General features: G+C 46.9%; 1 protein-coding gene across 2 annotated transcripts in view; it reads right to left on the bottom strand.

Moving 5' to 3' along the window:
• Positions 1 to 809: 809 nt before the first annotated feature.
• LOC144151313 (uncharacterized) overlaps positions 810 to 18,743 on the bottom strand; it is a 58,708-nt gene continuing 40,774 nt past the window's right edge. Inside the window, exons 23-32 of one of the 2 annotated variants that reach the window (XM_077682316.1) lie at positions 15,792 to 15,972; positions 11,824 to 12,034; positions 10,840 to 10,956; positions 9,637 to 9,809; positions 8,487 to 8,667; positions 6,261 to 6,302; positions 4,438 to 4,513; positions 4,303 to 4,349; positions 3,083 to 3,322; positions 810 to 1,465 (exon numbers count right to left, since the gene is read on the bottom strand). In XM_077682316.1, the coding sequence (XP_077538442.1) occupies positions 1,386 to 1,465; positions 3,083 to 3,322; positions 4,303 to 4,349; positions 4,438 to 4,513; positions 6,261 to 6,302; positions 8,487 to 8,667; positions 9,637 to 9,809; positions 10,840 to 10,956; positions 11,824 to 12,034; positions 15,792 to 15,972 (1,348 nt within the window). In that variant the 3' untranslated portion in view covers positions 810 to 1,385. Of the gene's footprint in view, positions 1,466 to 3,082; positions 3,323 to 4,302; positions 4,350 to 4,437; positions 4,514 to 6,260; positions 6,304 to 8,484; positions 8,668 to 9,636; positions 9,810 to 10,839; positions 10,957 to 11,823; positions 12,035 to 15,791; positions 15,973 to 18,743 lie in introns of both variants that reach the window. The other variant, XM_077682317.1, reaches the window with a different exon arrangement.

Here is an 18,743-nt window from a genome sequence, read left to right as displayed (position 1 = left end):
CACAATACGCAGCAGTATAGTGGTTACTAAGTTCGTAGATTTTAAACTGAAAAACGTTAATTTAGAAGTCGTGTCATTTGGCTGCTTACCAATTTGAAGAACCGCATTAATCAAAAGAATCAGTATTGGGCCCCATGCTCACACAGGCATTATATTTATGATGAGGAGTTTAGTAATGTTTTCTACATTGCACTAGTCAGTACTGTCATAGGAGGTTGTAAAAAATGCGAAACTGCTTTAGCGGCAGACGCAGCACCACGCCAGCCCATTGCAAATCATACATAGCAATTTTTGTGACTTCACGCACGATGCATCGTCCTTACTATTGCGGATGATATCTACCTTTCAGGGTGATATCGACCTTAAAGGACATATTTCAATGAAAACCTCCAGTGGCCGCAATATCTCAAGGAAGTGCTATAAGAATGCATTTTAGAATAATGGGACCCACCATGTTTGCTACTTTCTATTTCAAACCACTTACCTGACGACTACTGTTCATTTTGTATCAATACCTCTTTATGCATGTACAGCTGTTTTCCTTCAATGTCATCTTTAATCTCCCAATTTATTCCATTCGCTGTCGTCCCAATTAAAGCTTGCTCCTTCTGGTCACTGCTCTGTTGTTCAATAAACACCCCGTTAGTCTTCCCCTTGTTTCACATTGAAAGCACAGTCTTTTGATTTTGCTTGCTTTTCAAGTACGATGAAGGTTACGCAGAAGCGACCGTAACTCTGAAAAAAATGCAACTGAATTGGTTATGGAATCCAGCTTACCCGTGCACAAGACAAGCAGATTTGTTGCTGTTTTGACATCTTTTATTTTTCAGTAACAGCGTCCTGACTAGCGACGAGGAAAATGATGATGCTCTGGTTACAACCCTGTTTATTTGTAACGCAGACAATAAAATATGATCTACTTGCTTGGAGAATTGAGCTGTGGTCCTTAACGGCTTTCTACTGCTTAAAAGTGTCAGCCACTCGTCGTAGCGGGTGAAACAGTGCACTCAACGTTTAGACAATTTGCAAATATGAGGAAGAAATACAGAAAAAAAATCAAACAGAAAGTATACTACCGTGCAAAAAGTTTTTTTTTTGTTTCTGTCGTTGTTGTAGCGAATTTTCGGAAACCAGAACCCAAAAATGAGGACAGCTGAATACTCTCTTGCACTTTTAAGTCGCCCACTGCAAAGACCTGCTCACTTACGCAGCCTTCGGCGAGTCAATGAGAAAGAAAGCATGCAACTTGATGTATCCCAAATATTTTCTTTTAAGTAGTTCTTTTTGGTCTTCGCCCTCCACTCCTTTTTTTCGAATAGTAATAAATAAAAAAACTACAAACGGAACTATTTGCCCGGCCAGACAGCCGCCGTCCCAGAACAACGCTATTCTTTGCCAACACAGCACCCTTTCCAAACTGCAGCCGGTGTCTCCGCCTCCTTGTACACGAGCCCGTCGTACGTGGCTGAAAAATAAGATAAATTGCGTCATCACAATCTGGCATCCCCTTACACTAGAAGACCGCAAAAAATTCAAGCGCCAAAAATTTATGCACAAAGTTGTCGTCTGCGATGACAATGCAGCTTTCGTTTTGGACCGAACACTTCAGGCGGTTTTAGAGGTAAAGCGAATCCGGCTACGTGCATCAAAAATCATTGACGCATGCCGTAGAAAAGAGAGGCAGACGCGGACCTGCTTTCACCTGATGGCAGAAAGCTGCGGTGCGGAGCGATTCACGGCTCGTGGAAGTTTTTAGAAGTGTATAACAAAAACGTTTTAATAATCGGGCCCCCCTCATTGAAAAACGGGTCAACAGAAAAGATAAAAAGCCGAAGGAAGGCATGTACCGGGAAATTATGGTGCAGGGGAGAACAAAATGTCTTTCATTTGGGAGCTAGAAAAACTATTCCATTGCACAAAACGTAATTGCGAACCACACGACATCTTGAAAAAAACAGTTAAGTTCGTAATTCTTTCAAAATAACCTCATACGCTTGGCAGCATCCGTTTCTTACTATTATATTCATAAGAAATATGTGTTCCCCGCAATGTTAATCTTCCTACAGCTCTTCCTTGTTGCGCCACCCTAATCCATTCTCTACCCTCGAATTTTCATATTCCGTCCCTCCATCCAGTTGATTGTCTGCCCTTCCTTAATTTTACTTCAGTCTCTCGGCAGCCACTCTGCCATTCTGATGGTGCACCGGTTGTTAGCTCTTTCAATTCCATGCTCTTACGATTCAGAGTCAGTTGATTCGCCTCTACTCTGTGCGCGCGTGGAATGCCGGTGTGTAGTGAGGTGAAGAGGGTGAATCCGACACGTGCAGATACTACAGAGCCCCTTAGCCGCCTTCACCTTCATGCGATGATTCACGCCGCGGCGGTTACGAACTGAACGGAGCCGGTGGGCGTCGCAACAGCGGCTACGACCTTCTTTTTCTACCCTTTCTCCGGCGCGGGGACGGTGTTTTGCGTTTGTCCTTTTTTTCGTGCCTTCGGAGAGCCTCCAGGATGACGGTTGGAAGACCCCCTCTGCCCCCCTCGCCGTAGCGCCGGCTATCACGAGGTCGGTTGAAAACGTTATTGTGTGGGTTTATACTTTTTAGCGCCATGCGCAAACGCATTGACATGGTTGGGACCCCCGTTATAAATTTCGTTCTTTCTTTGGCCTAGGAGAGAACGCTTTAGGCTCTCTTAACGAGCGTTGCTACGCCTGAGGTAATGTTACGTGATACATGAGCTACTCTTCATGTATCGTTTCTACTCTCGTGCCGCGATGCATTAAACAGATTAGTTTTTCTCTCGTCTATTCCTCGTTCGGAACAGAGGCTGCTCTCCTGCTCACCGCTCGTCCTCCACACTACCACTACATGACGGAGGTGACGGAGCTCGGTCTGGGGGCGAGTTCGCTAACGTAACAATGCCGTTCCAGGTCCAGTTGGCTATGTTAGTTTGAGCTGTGATGTCTCCGGCTGGTCTCCCGCTATCTGAGCATGCAAATAAGGACGCATCGTCCGCTTTCCCACTATCAACCACCGAACCTACAGTAACCGCATTCTTAAAGGCTCAGTAAGGGATGCACCTTTCCAGTCGCCGATGATGAGGTCCTTGGAGAGGATGTCCGAGCGCGTCATGGCCGGCACGATGAGGCTGGGAACGAAGTTGTTGCGACTGAGCGACGTATTGGCTGCGCGACCCGGCATCAGGGCCCAGTGCATGCCGTCTGAGCTGGCAAGGAACGACTCGCCCGATGAGTCGCAGGCCAGCATGCGCCCGGACTCCGGGTCAAAGCCCAGCAGGTAGTTCACGAAGGGTTCGAGTACTGCAGGAGATGGGACAGACAAACACTTTTTTACAGACTGCTGGACTGCGCTATGCATGTGGGTGGCTGTTATACCGGAACGACTGTCCTGTATTGCAGTCGTAGACCGGGGAGTTGCTTTGTTGCGAAAAGATTTTCTAAATTCGGTGAGACGCTGTGAAACTGGGAGGGCCCGTTTGGAGCAACAATGCTGACAGCTGAGACGAGCAATTGTTGGGTACATCGTAGGATTGCTTCAAAGTGTGCACTACAATGAAACTGCTGTGACCTTTTTGTTTGTTGAATCAGCAGGCTGCTCCGGGTACCCCTATTTTTGAGGGAACTGGCATCGTGGTAGTATGGCAAACATTCTCGCCGAACGGCATGCTGATGTACATAGCAGAAAACTGTACACTGTTCGGTGTGCAAATACATGCGGGACAGTAAAAATAATTGCCAGGTCACTTAACATGCCTTCACAAGAAAGTGCAATTTGCCTTGGTTACTAAGCAATCAAGATCTGCATGCGTCTCGCATTCATGGGATGAAGTTTTTCTGTATGCCATAACGCTGACCAAACGCTGACCCTCCTGGTGTTATCCAGAACGTTTATTCGGGTGACTCGGGAATGAACGTACTGTGGTACAGGCATGCATCAATGGGTGGACATCAATATCCCGGTAATGGTGAGGACATTTCAGCTAATTTAGAAGTCTGATAGTGACGTTCTGATTAGAGATCACAATAAGAAGGGGACCAGTCTAATGCCCATGGTGCCGACCCTCATTCGTAATAAGCAACGTTTAGGTTATAAGCGGGTCCGATATGAACAACGTGCTCTCACGTTACCGGCAGTATGTCTACTCATAAGAGCAGCCCTATAGCCATTTTTTTCTTAGTTGCCGTTTGGGATAAGTTGTTTTCCCAAAACAAATAAGTCACTCCTGCAGCCACCCCTTTCCACAATAAAATAGGGTGTGATCAGGAAGTCGGATACATACTAGACCACGTTTTTCCGCCGTCGTTGGAAGAGAAGCAGGACATTTGTCTGGAAAGAGAACATTACGTAATACGTATCAGTGATTTCGCCTTGTCCCCCCTCCTTGTAAGAAACTGACACGTGGATTTGTACTCACCCTGTCTTGCCGTGAAAGTCGCAGAAGTAGACAATGTTATTGGTTGTGTCCACTGCAAAGTGCCGTGTCTTCTTAGCTAAAAAAGGACAAAGAAAAATAAGCAGCAGTCTCTATAGCCTCAATAACGTGAAGATATGCTCTGTGAGTTATTGGCTCATTTGATAAAAACGATCTTAATGATATGGTTAGTGCGCGTTTGATCCCCCTTAGCCTCAGCTTATATTGAGGAACCCTCAAACCAGGTGACTGGGGACACACTGGAAAGCATGAAATAGCCGGCCGGAAGCATCAGACCGGAGCTAGGCGATAAAGGCCATTAAACAGTGTAGCTTGGTTACTGCTGGCAGTTTAGTTGCCCACGTGACCTTGCCATCAGCCGCAGGGATCGGGAGGGGGCTGCGCGACAGCCTTTTTTTTTTAACTGTTAATGCTATTCGGCAGCACTTCCAATAAACGCCTTCACCATTAGCTTCACGCTTGGAAACACTGTGAAAGAAATAATTATCGCCAGCACAAAGCGACACTGCGTGAGTTGCTCGTTCCAGCCGATCCGCCTTCCGTTTCTGCGTTGGTTTAGTGACTTTTTTAAAAGTTGCTATCGAATTTGCTTATTGCTTTAACTGAAGGGACGCCGGTCGATACCCGCTACACCGCTGCAATGACGTAATTTGAGCGCTCTGAGAACGCCACGGCAGGGAAAGAGTCAAATCTTTTCAGCAAGTACTCTAAGTTATCTGGCGATCATAGAGCAAAAATGTTTGGCTGAGGTAATTGGTGACCCCCAATTCTAAGTTCTGGTTGTGTTGGTTGACTACGTTCTGAAAGCGTTAAGGATTTAAAGAAAGGTGAAAAAGTGTTGCAGGGTCTCTTTAACAGTCAACCTTACGGGCTCGACCTGAGCTAGGCGGGAGAAACCGCCAAACGCAGTTATAGGCGGCAATGCCGTATAGGCCGCCTGACCACGTGAGCCACGTTTTCAGTACCACGCATCCTGACGGTACATGACACTCTCTTTTTGAATAGGTTATTTTGTCATGTTGTCAATATAAATGTATGGTTCCTTTTTTCTCGTAAGCTTTAATCCTTTGAGTACTTGTAATGAGAAAAACGTCTGTTACGACAGTTATACACTTGTGTTATGTTTCAAATCTGCTATGTTTTTCTTTCGGCTCAACAATGCTGGCATATATACAAAACACGCCGTTGGTGCAATTAGTTCAGAAAGTGTCTCCCCACGTATATAACCCCTTGTTCGTTAAGACTATTCTGGTACAAGTTTCTTTGGGACGGGGTGGTCTCGTGAGCTGAAATCGGCTTCAAAATGTGGTACCAAAAATGCACGTCAAAAACCGGCTGTGCCTCACCAACAAATATTCCTCAGGTACAAAAACTTTTCACTGGCACGATATGTACTTTATGAAGTAGTGTTCCTTCAAAAACACATCATGTGGTTTTTGTCTTTACATACACATACGCACGATGTACGTCCCAAAGACAGACTACGAAACAGAAATTTGGAGGAAAACAAATCCTCGCCCATGGTGATAAAGAAAACCCGTCACCGTAACCACTATATTTCTTTTCAGTTACAGTAAGTATAAAAATACAGTAAGTTTGATTCATGCTACATGGGCTCCCCTGGAACATTCGCTAATAGGAGTACTGCTGCCACCTCGAACCCTGGCATTGAATAACTACACTGCTGGTACTAGGCATACACAATATCCTTCTCAGGAATCACTGTAAGTACCGTCATTGTGCTTCCATTGTCGACAAGTTTTATGCATGTATCCTAGATAAAAAATCAAAGAAGAAGTGCATACTTTTCACATGGGAGTACCAAGTCTGGTCCTCCTCGCAGGCAACTGAAAAAAGAGAAAAAGGAAGAAAAATAGCACGAAATAGGAGACACTTGCTGTTGCGAACATATTACGACACGCGCAGGAGTTAATAAACACGAGTGGAACACGCGGTAACTCAAACTGACAGGGAAAACTTCAGGTTCTTGCCAAAGCAGCGACGAGAGTACGGATCTGTGATGTGAACGATGGCGAGCAGCGATACAAAGTGGTGACGAGAATAAGGATATGGGATGAGAAAGATGGCGAGCAACGTCCTCGTACAGGACAAGCCGCGTACTTTTCCCTCTAAACAGACTGAAAACTCTAATAAGCTCATTTGCACTCCTCCTTAGTATGGTGCATCGGCTCCTTAACTACACCCAAATGTTCTATAGTAAAGCATGCTTTACAAGTGGCATGCACAAAAGTTATGTCGTGAATGGGCTTGACGGCCAGAACGGCGGCGATACTGAAATTAACAGTTTCACTATAAAGCTTACATGCTGGGACTTCGAACAGGCAGCAACGTGACTTTTAACTACATCGTCCCTACTGTCTAAACCGCTTGCCCGTGCTGCAGCCGGACTTCCTACTGGAATATAGTGTAAAAGAAGTTCGTGTTCAAGTCTGTCTTGTAGCGCTGCCAGTTCGTTTATTTCAATAGCAATGGCAATTCTGGCAATTATGATAGGCATTTTGGAATAAACATTTGCGCAGTAGGGCCAATATGAGAAAAGACGGTGAGCTAATCGACCGTCCTTGCGTTGTTTACGGGGGGCAATGCATGCGATGCTGCACCCCTTAAAAGCTGCCTCATCGAAAACCACTACAGTGCATTTTGCTCATAAGCATTGTGATTGCGAATGAAACTTCCCGGATTTTACTTTATCCTCTTTATTAACGATGGCAATATTGTTCATTAACCATATTTATTGTGTATTTCGTGTTAAGGTATCAGTCCCAGCCACACTGTACCTTCATGATACAGCTTGCCATCACCGCCAGTATCCAGGAGCAACCACAAGGAGCGTTTCTTATGGCGTATTCGGTTGGGCGTTTACGAGCGCTCTGGAGTGCTCTGAAAAGCGGTTGGTAGAATTCGAGCGCTCGAACTACCTTCGGTTCGTTCTTTCGGAGCGTCAGCCTCCGACTCGGAGCGCTCCCGACCACTCTGACTTCGAAGTGAGAGCGTGGCTGGCGTGGCGCGGTCTGGCCGGGAGGATGGGTCACGTGACACAAAACGCCGTGGTTTACCACGGCCGGGCTGGAGGAGCGGCGGGCGCGCACTTTCATATGAAAGTGCGCTTTCGCCGCTCCTCTAGTCCGGCCGTGGGTTTACCCGGCGGCTTCCTGCGCTGGCTGCACGGTGGCGCTACAGGCGCGCTGCTCCGATATCGCCGATGCAGTCGGTTGGTACGCTGCCTCTCGCGCTTTGATTGCGAGCCGCCTTGGCATCTGGCCACTCCGAGCCAGAGGACCGGAGCGGCCAACCGAATACGCCATTAGCGAATCATTACAGCGCCACATTCGGCAGCACTCGCGTCTGCAAAAGTGTGATTTTTATCAAGTCCATTAAAAGAAACAACACTTCGCGCATATCTAATATTTTTTTCTCTGCCAAAAATTTAAAGCATTGTTTGTACATGATGCTACTTGCAAATTAAAAAAAAAATATTGCACGGTCATTTAAGGTTCATTTCCAGGTCCCCTCTTTACAGTAGGAAAGGAGACACTGCGTTTACACTTCGTCAGGTTTTCATTTATTTCACTATTTTTCCGCCGGCTGTCTAGCTCTGAGGCAATCGGTTTTGCGGGAGAAGTCCCTAAAATATAAGCTATTGGAAAATATCTTTATTCATGGTCACGCATTGTTAACCTGCAACAGCAATGTCACTCATTGACTTCATAGTCACTTGTCACTTGTCACGTGTCACTAGTCACGTGTCACTAGTCACTTGTTACTTCATAGGCAATGTCCCTTCATAGAAGTATAAAGTTAAGGTAACCCAAAGCGTCGCGTTTGTGCAACGAAAGTAGATTTGTGATGTTTCCACCCATGCAGGCGCATAATTTTATCTGTTCACTTTTGTAGCAGACCAGAGCCTGGCGCAATAAGCAATATGTCAGCTGCAACTGTGCATGTTTGATGCAGTCTGATTTGACCAGCAAGGCTTAAGAATCTTCAGACCAAGATAAGGGTCTCATCACCCTTTTCTTTGTCCAGCTCCTCGATGTAGCAGCCGTAGAGTTCAAGCTGCATGCCGACGAGTAGCTCATCCTCCATTTGCGGGTCAGAGGCCTCCTCGATGACGAAACGTATCTGGCGCGCCTGTATCGTCTTCTCCAGGCGGTCCAGTGCCACGCCATTTTTGTGGTCCAGGGTTCGAACCTGGGACCGAAACAGTGGTGGTACAGTTGGGTTGTGGGGGCTATCTGGCACTACTATATATATAATATGAAGCACATTGGTAGAGTAAACTGTATTTGTTTTGAAAAGTATGTTCACGGTACCGCAAAAAATAAGGAAGGCTGCACTGGTAGCATTTAAATGAATGCTGACTCGTGCAGAAAAGAGGTACAGCGAGACGGTTCGCCAACACGCACTAGGCGCACTCTGGTTTGAAGCCAGGTGGTGCCGGCCAGTTCTGGGGGTAAAGGAAGGACGTGGGAGCATCTGCGTACAGCTCGTAATGGCCACAGTGGATGTCCAGAGGAAATATGTACTGCTACTGCGAGTTTTACTGGTGAGGCATACGTCCGCCCCTATATATGAAAAATTCAGCTTTTTATTATGCACAGCATATTTTTTTCTGTGTGGTAGAGATGATGACACGTTTTCGGCAACGTTTTCCGTTTGCGATAATTCGTGGGAGAACTGTTCGGAAAATTAAAAGGGAAAACGAAAAGTCCCAATCCGTCACTGCGCTTTCACCGATTAACAGACCAAGAAGGAAAAGAGAGATTTGCATTTGGAAAGTCTAGGGCTATATGGCAGGCTTATGGGATAAATCAAGGACATTTTCCTTGAAACGTACTCCTAACTGCCGCAAGGTACTTACACAATGACACAAGGAAAGCCATGACGTATGCTCGGTCCCCTAACTGCTTGCTTACAAAAAAGAACGCGCTTATAAAGGCAAACAAAACACGTGCACGCAGTAACCCGGCCATGACATAGTACTGAAAGCGACAACAAAAATAAATGTTGCTTTGAAATTATTTGGTTTTCGTGCCTATATTAGTGAAGTAGGCGAGTATTCTTGGAATCATTTAGCCGTAATTTCGTCCGCATACGGCAACTACGCCCACTTCGATGTCCATCCCGGCAAAAGAGAGCGCGCATTCCGAGACCACCCACCGGCCCGTGCTTGTACCAGTCATGGCCGTTGTCGCTGTACATCAGCCGGTACTTGGAGACACGGCGGGAGCCCGGCACGTACAGCACCTCCACCTGAGAAACCCTGGTGACGCGCATGAAGTTCACCTGCAGGTAGTCGTGCTGCAGGCTCGCCTTCACCGCTGGCGACCACACTGCAAAGAGAAAAAGGTAGCGGCAATGACGCCTTTACGGTGACCGTCACGTGGGCAATAAAGAATACGCGCAGCAACACGCCTTAAGAACTGGGGGTGTATGGTATTCCGCAAGGCAAGGATATACAAGCTAACCCCGACCATAAGCACAGGGAGGAAGCTGCCGCTACAATCGCGGCGGATTTACAAGGCCGCCCCCCCCCCGCCCCCCCACCCTCCTTCCCCGTATCGCGGAGCGAAATGGCGGCTGAGGGGGCATCCTGCAAGTTCTTTCTGAGTTTTGACGATTAAGCATCGAGATTTTTCACTAAACCTACACCAGCTATGTCTGTATGAAGGCGGTTACTAGCTGGAAGGAAGTTGATCGTTACTTGCGGCTTCTCCGTGGAGGCCTTAGGGCTCCTTGTACAAGGTGATCCCCTCCCTCTGTTTTACGTTTATTTTCTCCAGTTTCATGAACCTTTACATGAACAGAGCGATAAACATATTCCGTCCTTAAAGGAACCCTGTAACTTTTTCCCCTTTTTTTTCGAAACCCTAAATGCTTGTAGAACGTAGTCAACAAACACATCCAGCACTTAGACTGGGGGGTCGCAAAATACCTCAGCCGAAAATTACTGCGCTATTCCCACCAGATAACTTGGAAACGTGCTCAAAAGTATTTTCTTTCTTTCCCGGCCTTGGCGTTCTTCGACCACTGAAATTACGTCATTAAAGCGGTGTAGCGGCTGTTGGCCGGCTTCATTCCAGATGCAGTAATAAACACATTCCGTAGCAACTTTAAAAATAGAGCCGCAAAAGCAAAGAAGAAACGGGAGGCGTATCTGCAGCGACGAGCGAATCACGCCGTGCAGCTGCGTGCTGGCAATAACAGTAGCTTCTGCAGTGCTTCGAGACGTGAAGCAAAGAGTTAAAGCGTTTATCGCAAGCGTTGCAGAGTCCCTTTCAGTCAAGCATCATGGTTTTCCCATCGTACAAACGAGTCATTCAGCAAGAAGAAGCCCTACGTCCCATGCACGCCTACACTCACCACTGGAGCCACCCTTGCGGGCATCCCAGGGAGCGTGCGAACTGTCCGCTGCCGAAGACGCGGTGATTTGGCAGTTCTCGATTTCCCCGCTCTGCATTCCAAGCTCGAAGACGCACTCTGGAGGAGTCAGCAAAGGAAAAAGGAAAACAAAACGAGTGTATGTACTTATGTTATGCCTGTGCTTCTCTGTGTTCACACTATGCGCGAGCTAGCAACCCATTAAAGGCGCGACTTTATTTTACTTTGATAAAATGGTATGGTGGCTATTAATGTTGCCCACTTTTTTGTTTATTTGTTCTATTGACACTATCATGGAGTGGTATTGGCATGTCAAGTATTTTTTATGTGTCAAACGAGGGTGACGATGTACGGTTTTTTTTTTCAGCTTTGCTGACATGGCTTTGTGAGGTAGCTTTGTTTAAGTTACAGTACTTGCTTCTTCACGTAGCACTGCCTAATGTTCAACAGTCGAATAGGTTCTTTATCTTGATGACATGCTCCTGAAATGTATGAGGAACTCAGGCACAGTCAAACGATTGTTAAACGCCAGCTGCACGTTATCTTCGTAAGTTTGTGCTTGTTGATATTCGGTTTCTTATACGGGAAGACGTAAGAAAGGCCTTCCAGAGTGTAGGCGAAGCTAAGGTGAACGTATCTAGGTGATAACTTAGGCGATAAGAGATTTCAAAGGCCCAGCTTGCGCGCCGGCGGCTGAAAATTATTGCGACGCCATGACTGACCTTGAAACACGTAGCGTAGTAAAGCTTTCGCTCTAAAAAGAAAGGTGCCATTGCTGGGGCTGGAACCCAGGATATAAGAGCTAGAAGCCGCGACTGCACTTGCTAGGCCATAGAGGGCGAACAGCGAGCTCATTTTAGCGGTTGATCAAGAAAATTGCGGCAGTGTTCAAAGCTAACCACTAAATGGCGCTAGGTGTAACAGTAAATGCCCGGGCCGGACAGACTTGGGCGGTGATACACTGACCGTTGCTGTTGACCGTGAAGATGGCGTGGCTGGTGTTGCCGCACGGCAGCCCCTGTCCCTGCTTCTGGGAGCCGCGGGACGTCTGGTCGCAGAGCACGCGGTACGGGATGGTGGCCAGCGTCTCGCCCTTGCCGTAGCCCCGCTTGTTCTCCGGATCCACGGCTAGCGTCATGTTCAGCTCCAGTTGGTCGGCGAACATGAGCGTCGGGAACTGCGAATCGTCGTACCAACGCTACTTTGAGCGCATTCCCTCATCTTTATCTCTACCATCCTCTATCGACGCTATTTTGTTATCCGTTCCAATTCCCTTACACGGAATAGCAGACCACAGTTGATGTCATTAGGTTCACCTTTTTGTGTGTTTCCTATCAAATAAATTTCTCTCGTTCGCTAATGCAGGTTGAACTACCACACTATACGCCTCGAGCTTCGCGATCGCTGCGCCGCCTGCCGCCGCTTCTCCGCGGCGTTGACGGGATTTGCGCTGCGTGACTAATAGGGGCTCGTGCAGTGTTTTGGTTCTATTTCGCTTCTTTTCGCCTTTCCGCGCCCTAAAAAAACTTGTTATGGTGACGACTATAGGCAAAGAGTACGTTTAGGTCACTTAAAAAGCAGCTGCGTCTTCGTAGAGTACGCGATCGCCTGCAAGAGCTACCCGGGGACGCGGTTCTGCGCGCTTCGTCGCCGCTCTTCCGGGCGTCGGCGACGGCAGCAACATATCACCCATGTCACCTCCAAAACATCAGGCACAAATGAATTCTACTGACGCCTCGTTTAGACCTGATACTGGCACAATGAGAGGCTGGCTTCATTTTTCAGCGTGGACAACGAATGCGGCTTCGTTTCGCATATATACGCCGCAAAAAAATATGTTTCGGGGATGTGATTACCGAATCCCGGACAATAACTTATGCCTTTTATAATATAAACTATGCGAAAATGTAAAGTATATTCCAAGCCTGGGCGTCGTTAAATATGTGCCCACACACGCCATATAGCAAGAACCAAGGAAATGAAACCACAGAAAAATAAATGCTGTGCCAATGCGGAATTTAGAAACATAATAGCTCTAACGGAAATAAAAAAAAAAACAGCGCAGCTTCTGGCATGCTAAAGACCTTCGTCTAAACTTAAGCCAGGTAGGTTTCACTAGACCAACTATACGCGAAATGCACTGCTATTTCGCGAGAAATCAAGGGGTGGGGGGGGGGGGGTGGGGGGGGGGGGGGGGCGGGGAGGGGGACGCCGTGTACAAATGCGGAGCGGAATCAAGCAATGAACGTTTTAGTAATCCCACACATAAATCTCGCGTGCACTTTCTTTTTGTTTTTCTACTTCAACGAAGAGCTGATCGTACGGCGGACGCATTTTTGGAAGTATACAGGGTAGGCTGTTCAACAAGCGATGAAATGTGTCGTTGGAAGAGTGTGGTATGTGATAATGCCCTCTGATTTCGTTTTCTGGTTTATTATGCAGGCTCCCTGTGTCATATGACAATATTTCGAAGAAGCATTTAGTCGCGGACGCGGATTATATTGTAAGCCCGTCTCCGCGCTCCTCGCAGAGGATATATGTAGCAAATGAAGGTCTGCGGGCGCGCACCTCACGACAAGACGACCCTATCGTGTGCTGATCCCCGAGTATAATTATGCATTGTCCATCGTACTTTTGTTGAATATTCCCGAAATTAACACAGACTGGCTTGTAAATGGTGGTGATCAGTATCTGCGGTATAATATTGGCAAACGTAACTGGTGTGCTGTCAGGTATGAGTGCTCCGCTGAATATGTAAGCGCACAAAACCGATTTAAATCGTAGTGTATAGCCGTAGCATGAACATCTGATGAAACAGTGGTTACGGAGATACTGCTAGTAAATTCAGGTCAGTGTAACTACAATCGGCTCCATCATACGCCGGTTCCGCGACGCTGGCCTGTGACACACACCTGGCGCTTATACAGACCGAAAATACCACACTAAGGTCGCGTCGGAAACATTTACACTCTCGTAAACACACCCCATTTGCGAACAGAGTGACTGCCACACAAACATGAATTTCAAACGGCCACAAACGGTAAATCTCAGTCGTGAACGTGCCGCAAAAGCAGCGGCGGCACTGGGGAGCGGGGCGCGGACTCCCGCGCCTGCTTTCGAAACGGGCCGCTAGGGGGATTTCAGTGGCGCCCCTACAGGCCGCGCTCGAGGCGTATAGTGTTCAATCGCGTGAATACATTGATGGTAAGCTCAGACTACGGATTGATTGATTGATTGATTGATTGATTGATTGATTGATTGATTGATTGATTGATTGATTGATTGATTGATTGATTGATTGATTGATTGATTGATTGATTGATTGATTGATTGATTGATTGATTGAAGCCTTTATTGGAGGAAAGGGGAGGCCGGACGATGTGCATGGGGAATGGGAAGTCAAGGGAAAGAAGCAAACACTCACTTCTGCTTCCATAAGATAAACACTCTCCATTCATGGATTTGACAGTCTAGTGCAGTGGAGAGTTAACGGAAAAAACTAAATTATCTAAAACAGCCCCTCCTTCGGCGACTTCTTGCCGGGCCCAGATTTGGGTCGTTTTTGGAATAAATCCGCGACGACTGGCAGAACGTCTCACCTTAGTGCAGTCAAGAAGCCAAGAGCATATAAGAAATGCAGGGTTTACATGTCTGGGGTGTTAATTGAGCCATATTTACGTATTGTTTCGCAGATTTGTGTACGTTCTTGGGATCAAATATTTACCTTCCCATTTTCATCGCACCAGTAAGACGAAACAAAAAACGTTGGTTTAGCCCCATTAAGTGGGTAGCATGCGAAAGGAAACATGCTGCACAAAGAGCAACTGATTACCCTTGTGGTCAGACGATGAAGAAAGCCGGCGAAAGCGCGAAGGTGTAGGGCATATCGCTTAACCTTAACGTTTTATCCTGTCACGTAGCCAAAGACGACGTAGGTTTTTTTTTTTTAAGAAACACAATTTATTGGAGCGAACTTGTGCTCCGTTAAAACTCAAAGAAAACGGAAGTTACGGGCAACCCGTTAACGAAGTGACGTGAACAGACTGGCATCGGTGAATCGAATACAGCGGTGTTTGTCTTGGGAACACTTACAGTTCGGCGTTAATCCTTTCAGAAACATGGCATCAGATGTACAATATTGTCGATGAAAGAAGGACGTCCAATTAAAGTGGCGACGAGCAATACACTCTTCCTCTCAAATTAGATAGCCTGCGCGGCATACAAAAGAAAGAGACGGAAACACGTTCTTCCCGTCTAACTTAAATAAGACAGCTTAACGCGGCCAGCCGCTGGAAACAAAACACACAAATAAACAGACCAGCGGGTATAGTACTCGGCAGTGTTTGCACATAACATACACCTCACCATAAATATTAAAGCCGTTCCACTCAATGTGAAAGCTGTCGGAAGTGCAGAGAGCAGTGATTCGCCATAATGGACTGTCGCGCCACTGTCCGCTCACTGCTACCACTCAATTCAATTCAAATTTCCCAACTTCGAAGTGCTCGCGCGCCTCCTGCCTTAAACTGCGCCAGCGGGAGTTCGGTTCTTTTTGTGCTTGCTTTTCCTCCCGCACGTGCCGGCGTTGCACTGCCGCTTTTTTCGCTTACTATAGTAAAAACAAAACCAACCACCGTCCCTAAATAAATGAACGCAGTCGCTGCCGGTTAATTATGTATATTTTGCCTCAAGTTTACAGACAGTTTTCTTAGCGCTAAACAACGTGGCGATGTATGACAAGCGCCAGCGGTTCACGAGTTTCGAACGCTTATGACTATATAAACCGCTTGGCTTTCGAAGCATCTGGATTACGCCTTGACGACAGCCGAGACGACGGCACGCCGTGCGGCTGTACTTGGGTCCAGCGAGCGAGCTACTACGACAAGGCGAGGCCCTAAAGTGCTCTGCACTTAAAAGGGAAGTAAACAGCGTGCCTCAATGTCGACACCGGTGCTGGTGTTTCTGACGACGGGCGTGTAGTGGCTGGCAGACACCACGTCAGCCAGGGATTCGAAGGTCATGAAGAAGGGAAGGAAGAGGCGGAAGATGAGCTTGCTCGGCTCCGAGGTCGAGAACTCCGAGTGGCGGATGTAGGCCGCCAGCGGCACTCTCTCCCTGCATTCACAGGACAGGAGAACCATCGGTAAAACAACAAAAAAAATCTGCGTCTTTGGAAAAAAAAATCTGCGTCTTTGGTATCTCGCAAATCTTGCTTTAAAGGTTCAGCTGTTAAAAGAACAGCAGGATCTTCACCAGCGTGAAAAATCTGCACTGAGCTTTGGCTTTCTAACTACGGTGTGCACGTTCCTCAATATCTGCAAGCTCCCACCGCTTGCGTGACACAATGCAGTCAGTACACAACGCCTGCACCAACGAGGTTGCCCTCTCCAAAAGTTACATCAGCACAAGAAGGCAACAAATTATCGCAAGTTGTGTTGCAGGAAGGGGAAGTTTGCAAGTCGCATCGGCTGTTCGCTTAGCACTTACCTGACATTTTTTCTGCTGTGTATAAATACGATTCACTTGAATTTCAGCCTCGATTGTCATGAGTGTAGTGACCTTCCTTACAGCATCGCCTCCTTGCCACTTTAACGCCGCTCTCAGTTATCCTCACAGTACCAAGTCGTCAGTTAATTGGTGTGAACGATGTGCCCTCTCTCCTGGCAGTGGCTTCGTCTTCTCTACGGTCTTCCGAACGACGGATACTCCAAGCGCCAGCACCATGCACAGAGCGAGCGGTGTGTCGAGAGGATGTTTTGGCAAGCTGGACGGCCGATGCCGACCTTGCACTCGTTACGGCCTTGTCGACATGTCCAATCGACATAGCCAGCGGCGCTTTTGGGCTCTTCCTCCTCTTCTCAGCATCACAGGCGTGCTGCCACTAGATCTTCAGAGGGCACCCCCAGCGTCTTTCAGCTTTCGTAAGCCTACAAAGCCGTTAATCAACGGTCCTACAGGCATGTTTTTGCCATTGCGTGAGAGAGTCGGAGAAATAGCATAGGAGCCTTTCGGGTAAAAACAACCCTTATGACGTCGCTAGTTTTGTCCCTGCCCATCATAACGTTAAAATGTTACACATCAGCCTCCCAGTATATTTCCAGTAGTATTTGAGAACGTGACCCTGCTCTGGCCTCTACGCGCCTTTCAAAAAGTAGCCCCATGTATCTCAGATTGATGGTGCCATGTTCTCTACTGAATAAACAACCCCACCACACTCGATCAACTGCAACGTTGTATTACCAAAATTCAGACCATCGGTTAAAATAACGAACGCTCATGCCGAAAGTGTTATGAGTAAGTAACCCTATACAAAGTAACATTTGAAGTCGCATTTAATAACAAAACCGCATATTAAAAAATAAAAAGAAACTAATGAAGGAATTCACAGGCTGGCTTATGGTATTCCTAAAACTACTTGGAACCAAAGCCTGCGTAGCAGGCAATTAAAGGCATACACGTGATTTACTGTGTTTCGCGTTCTCCTTTTTCTCATGAATACGAACTTCCGCTGGTCGAGAGGGCCAGTCTAGCCGTGACGGCCTATTGTTACCGGAAGTGAGGAACCACCCCAGTCAAACGTAGCTCAATAAAGATGGTTTCTCTCTCTCTCTCTCTCTCTCTCTCTCTCTCTCTCTCTCTCTCTCTCTCTCTCTCTCTCTCTCTCTCTCTCTCTCTCTCTCTCTCTCTCTCTCTCTCGCCCTCTCTCTCTCGCCCTCTCTCTCGCCCTCTCTCTCTCCGCCATTGACAGCATTTTTTACCGGCAACGCTTTGTTATTTCCATTTCTCACCTTATTATCACCTATCACCTCAATTAGCTTCTGTGCTTGTACATTCGTTCTTACACTGCGTTAATCCGCTCCCCTTATCTGCCGTGTACTGGCCTACAAGGCCACGTCTGCTGAGTTAAGCTCGTGCTAAGGAACACCTGATGCTACGGAACACTTCCAAAAATAATTTTTCGATACGACAGTATCCCGTTTTCGCTCAAAATATCTGAAAGTCGGATGAACTGCGAGACATATAAGGTTTTCACCCTAATGAAACCATGAAGACAAAACAACTTCGGTTTATCAAAGAGTCTGCTTCGTCCCTGTAATAATAATACCAATATAATTTCGAACTTTAAACAAACCATGGAGATAATAAAGAAACCAGACGAAGCAGTGGTGACTCCCAAGACACTTTCCGGCCATGACGTCACAAAATCCATGACGTCACAAAATCTTATTTGTGCGACTGGCAGCCGTCGACCAAAGCCACCGCCCAGAAACTTGTCTGGGCGGTTGTAGTGGGGCCTCTAGCTCCGTTTGATGACGTCACTTGAATGCTAACATGTAGTCAACACACGGATAACTGCGTTTGCAATGTGGCCCATATTACGTCACTCCTTCCCATATTACGACACTATATCACGAAATTTAAAACGTCTTTGGTTGTATCTTGCGCTTTTTGGTTAACAAAACGTCTTTAGTAGCTGCCGCGGAGCTGTGTGAGATGTCAAAAACTGGTTCTTTCAAAGTGAGCATAGTTGCATTTTGTTTTCATGGCACCTTAAAGGAGCCATGAAGACAAAATACAAGTTGGGTTTATTATAAAGACTGCTTAGTCCCGATAACAATGATACCAATATCATCGCAATCTTCGAACAAATAACTGAGATATTAAAGAAAACGTGTGAAGCTCTCGCGACCCCCTAGCCAATTTCCCGCAACTTTTCTATGACGTCACAGAACCTTGTTTGTGCGATTGGCGGCCGCTCAACTCACCTGTCGCGACGACACATGACTGGACGTCTGTAATGGGGCCTCTAGTTCCATTTTACCGCATCACTTGAATGCTAACCTGCAGTTAACGTACTGAAAATTATGTTTTATTGTTGGCCCGTG

The sequence above is a fragment of the Haemaphysalis longicornis genome, unplaced genomic scaffold (genome assembly GCF_048455015.1).
Source record: "Haemaphysalis longicornis isolate Haplotype H1 unplaced genomic scaffold, Haemaphysalis longicornis Haplotype H1 scaffold_9, whole genome shotgun sequence".
NCBI classification, from domain to species: domain Eukaryota; kingdom Metazoa; phylum Arthropoda; class Arachnida; order Ixodida; family Ixodidae; genus Haemaphysalis; species Haemaphysalis longicornis.
The sequence above is the reverse complement of the archived record's forward strand: the minus strand, read 5'-3'. Positions and strand labels throughout refer to the sequence as shown.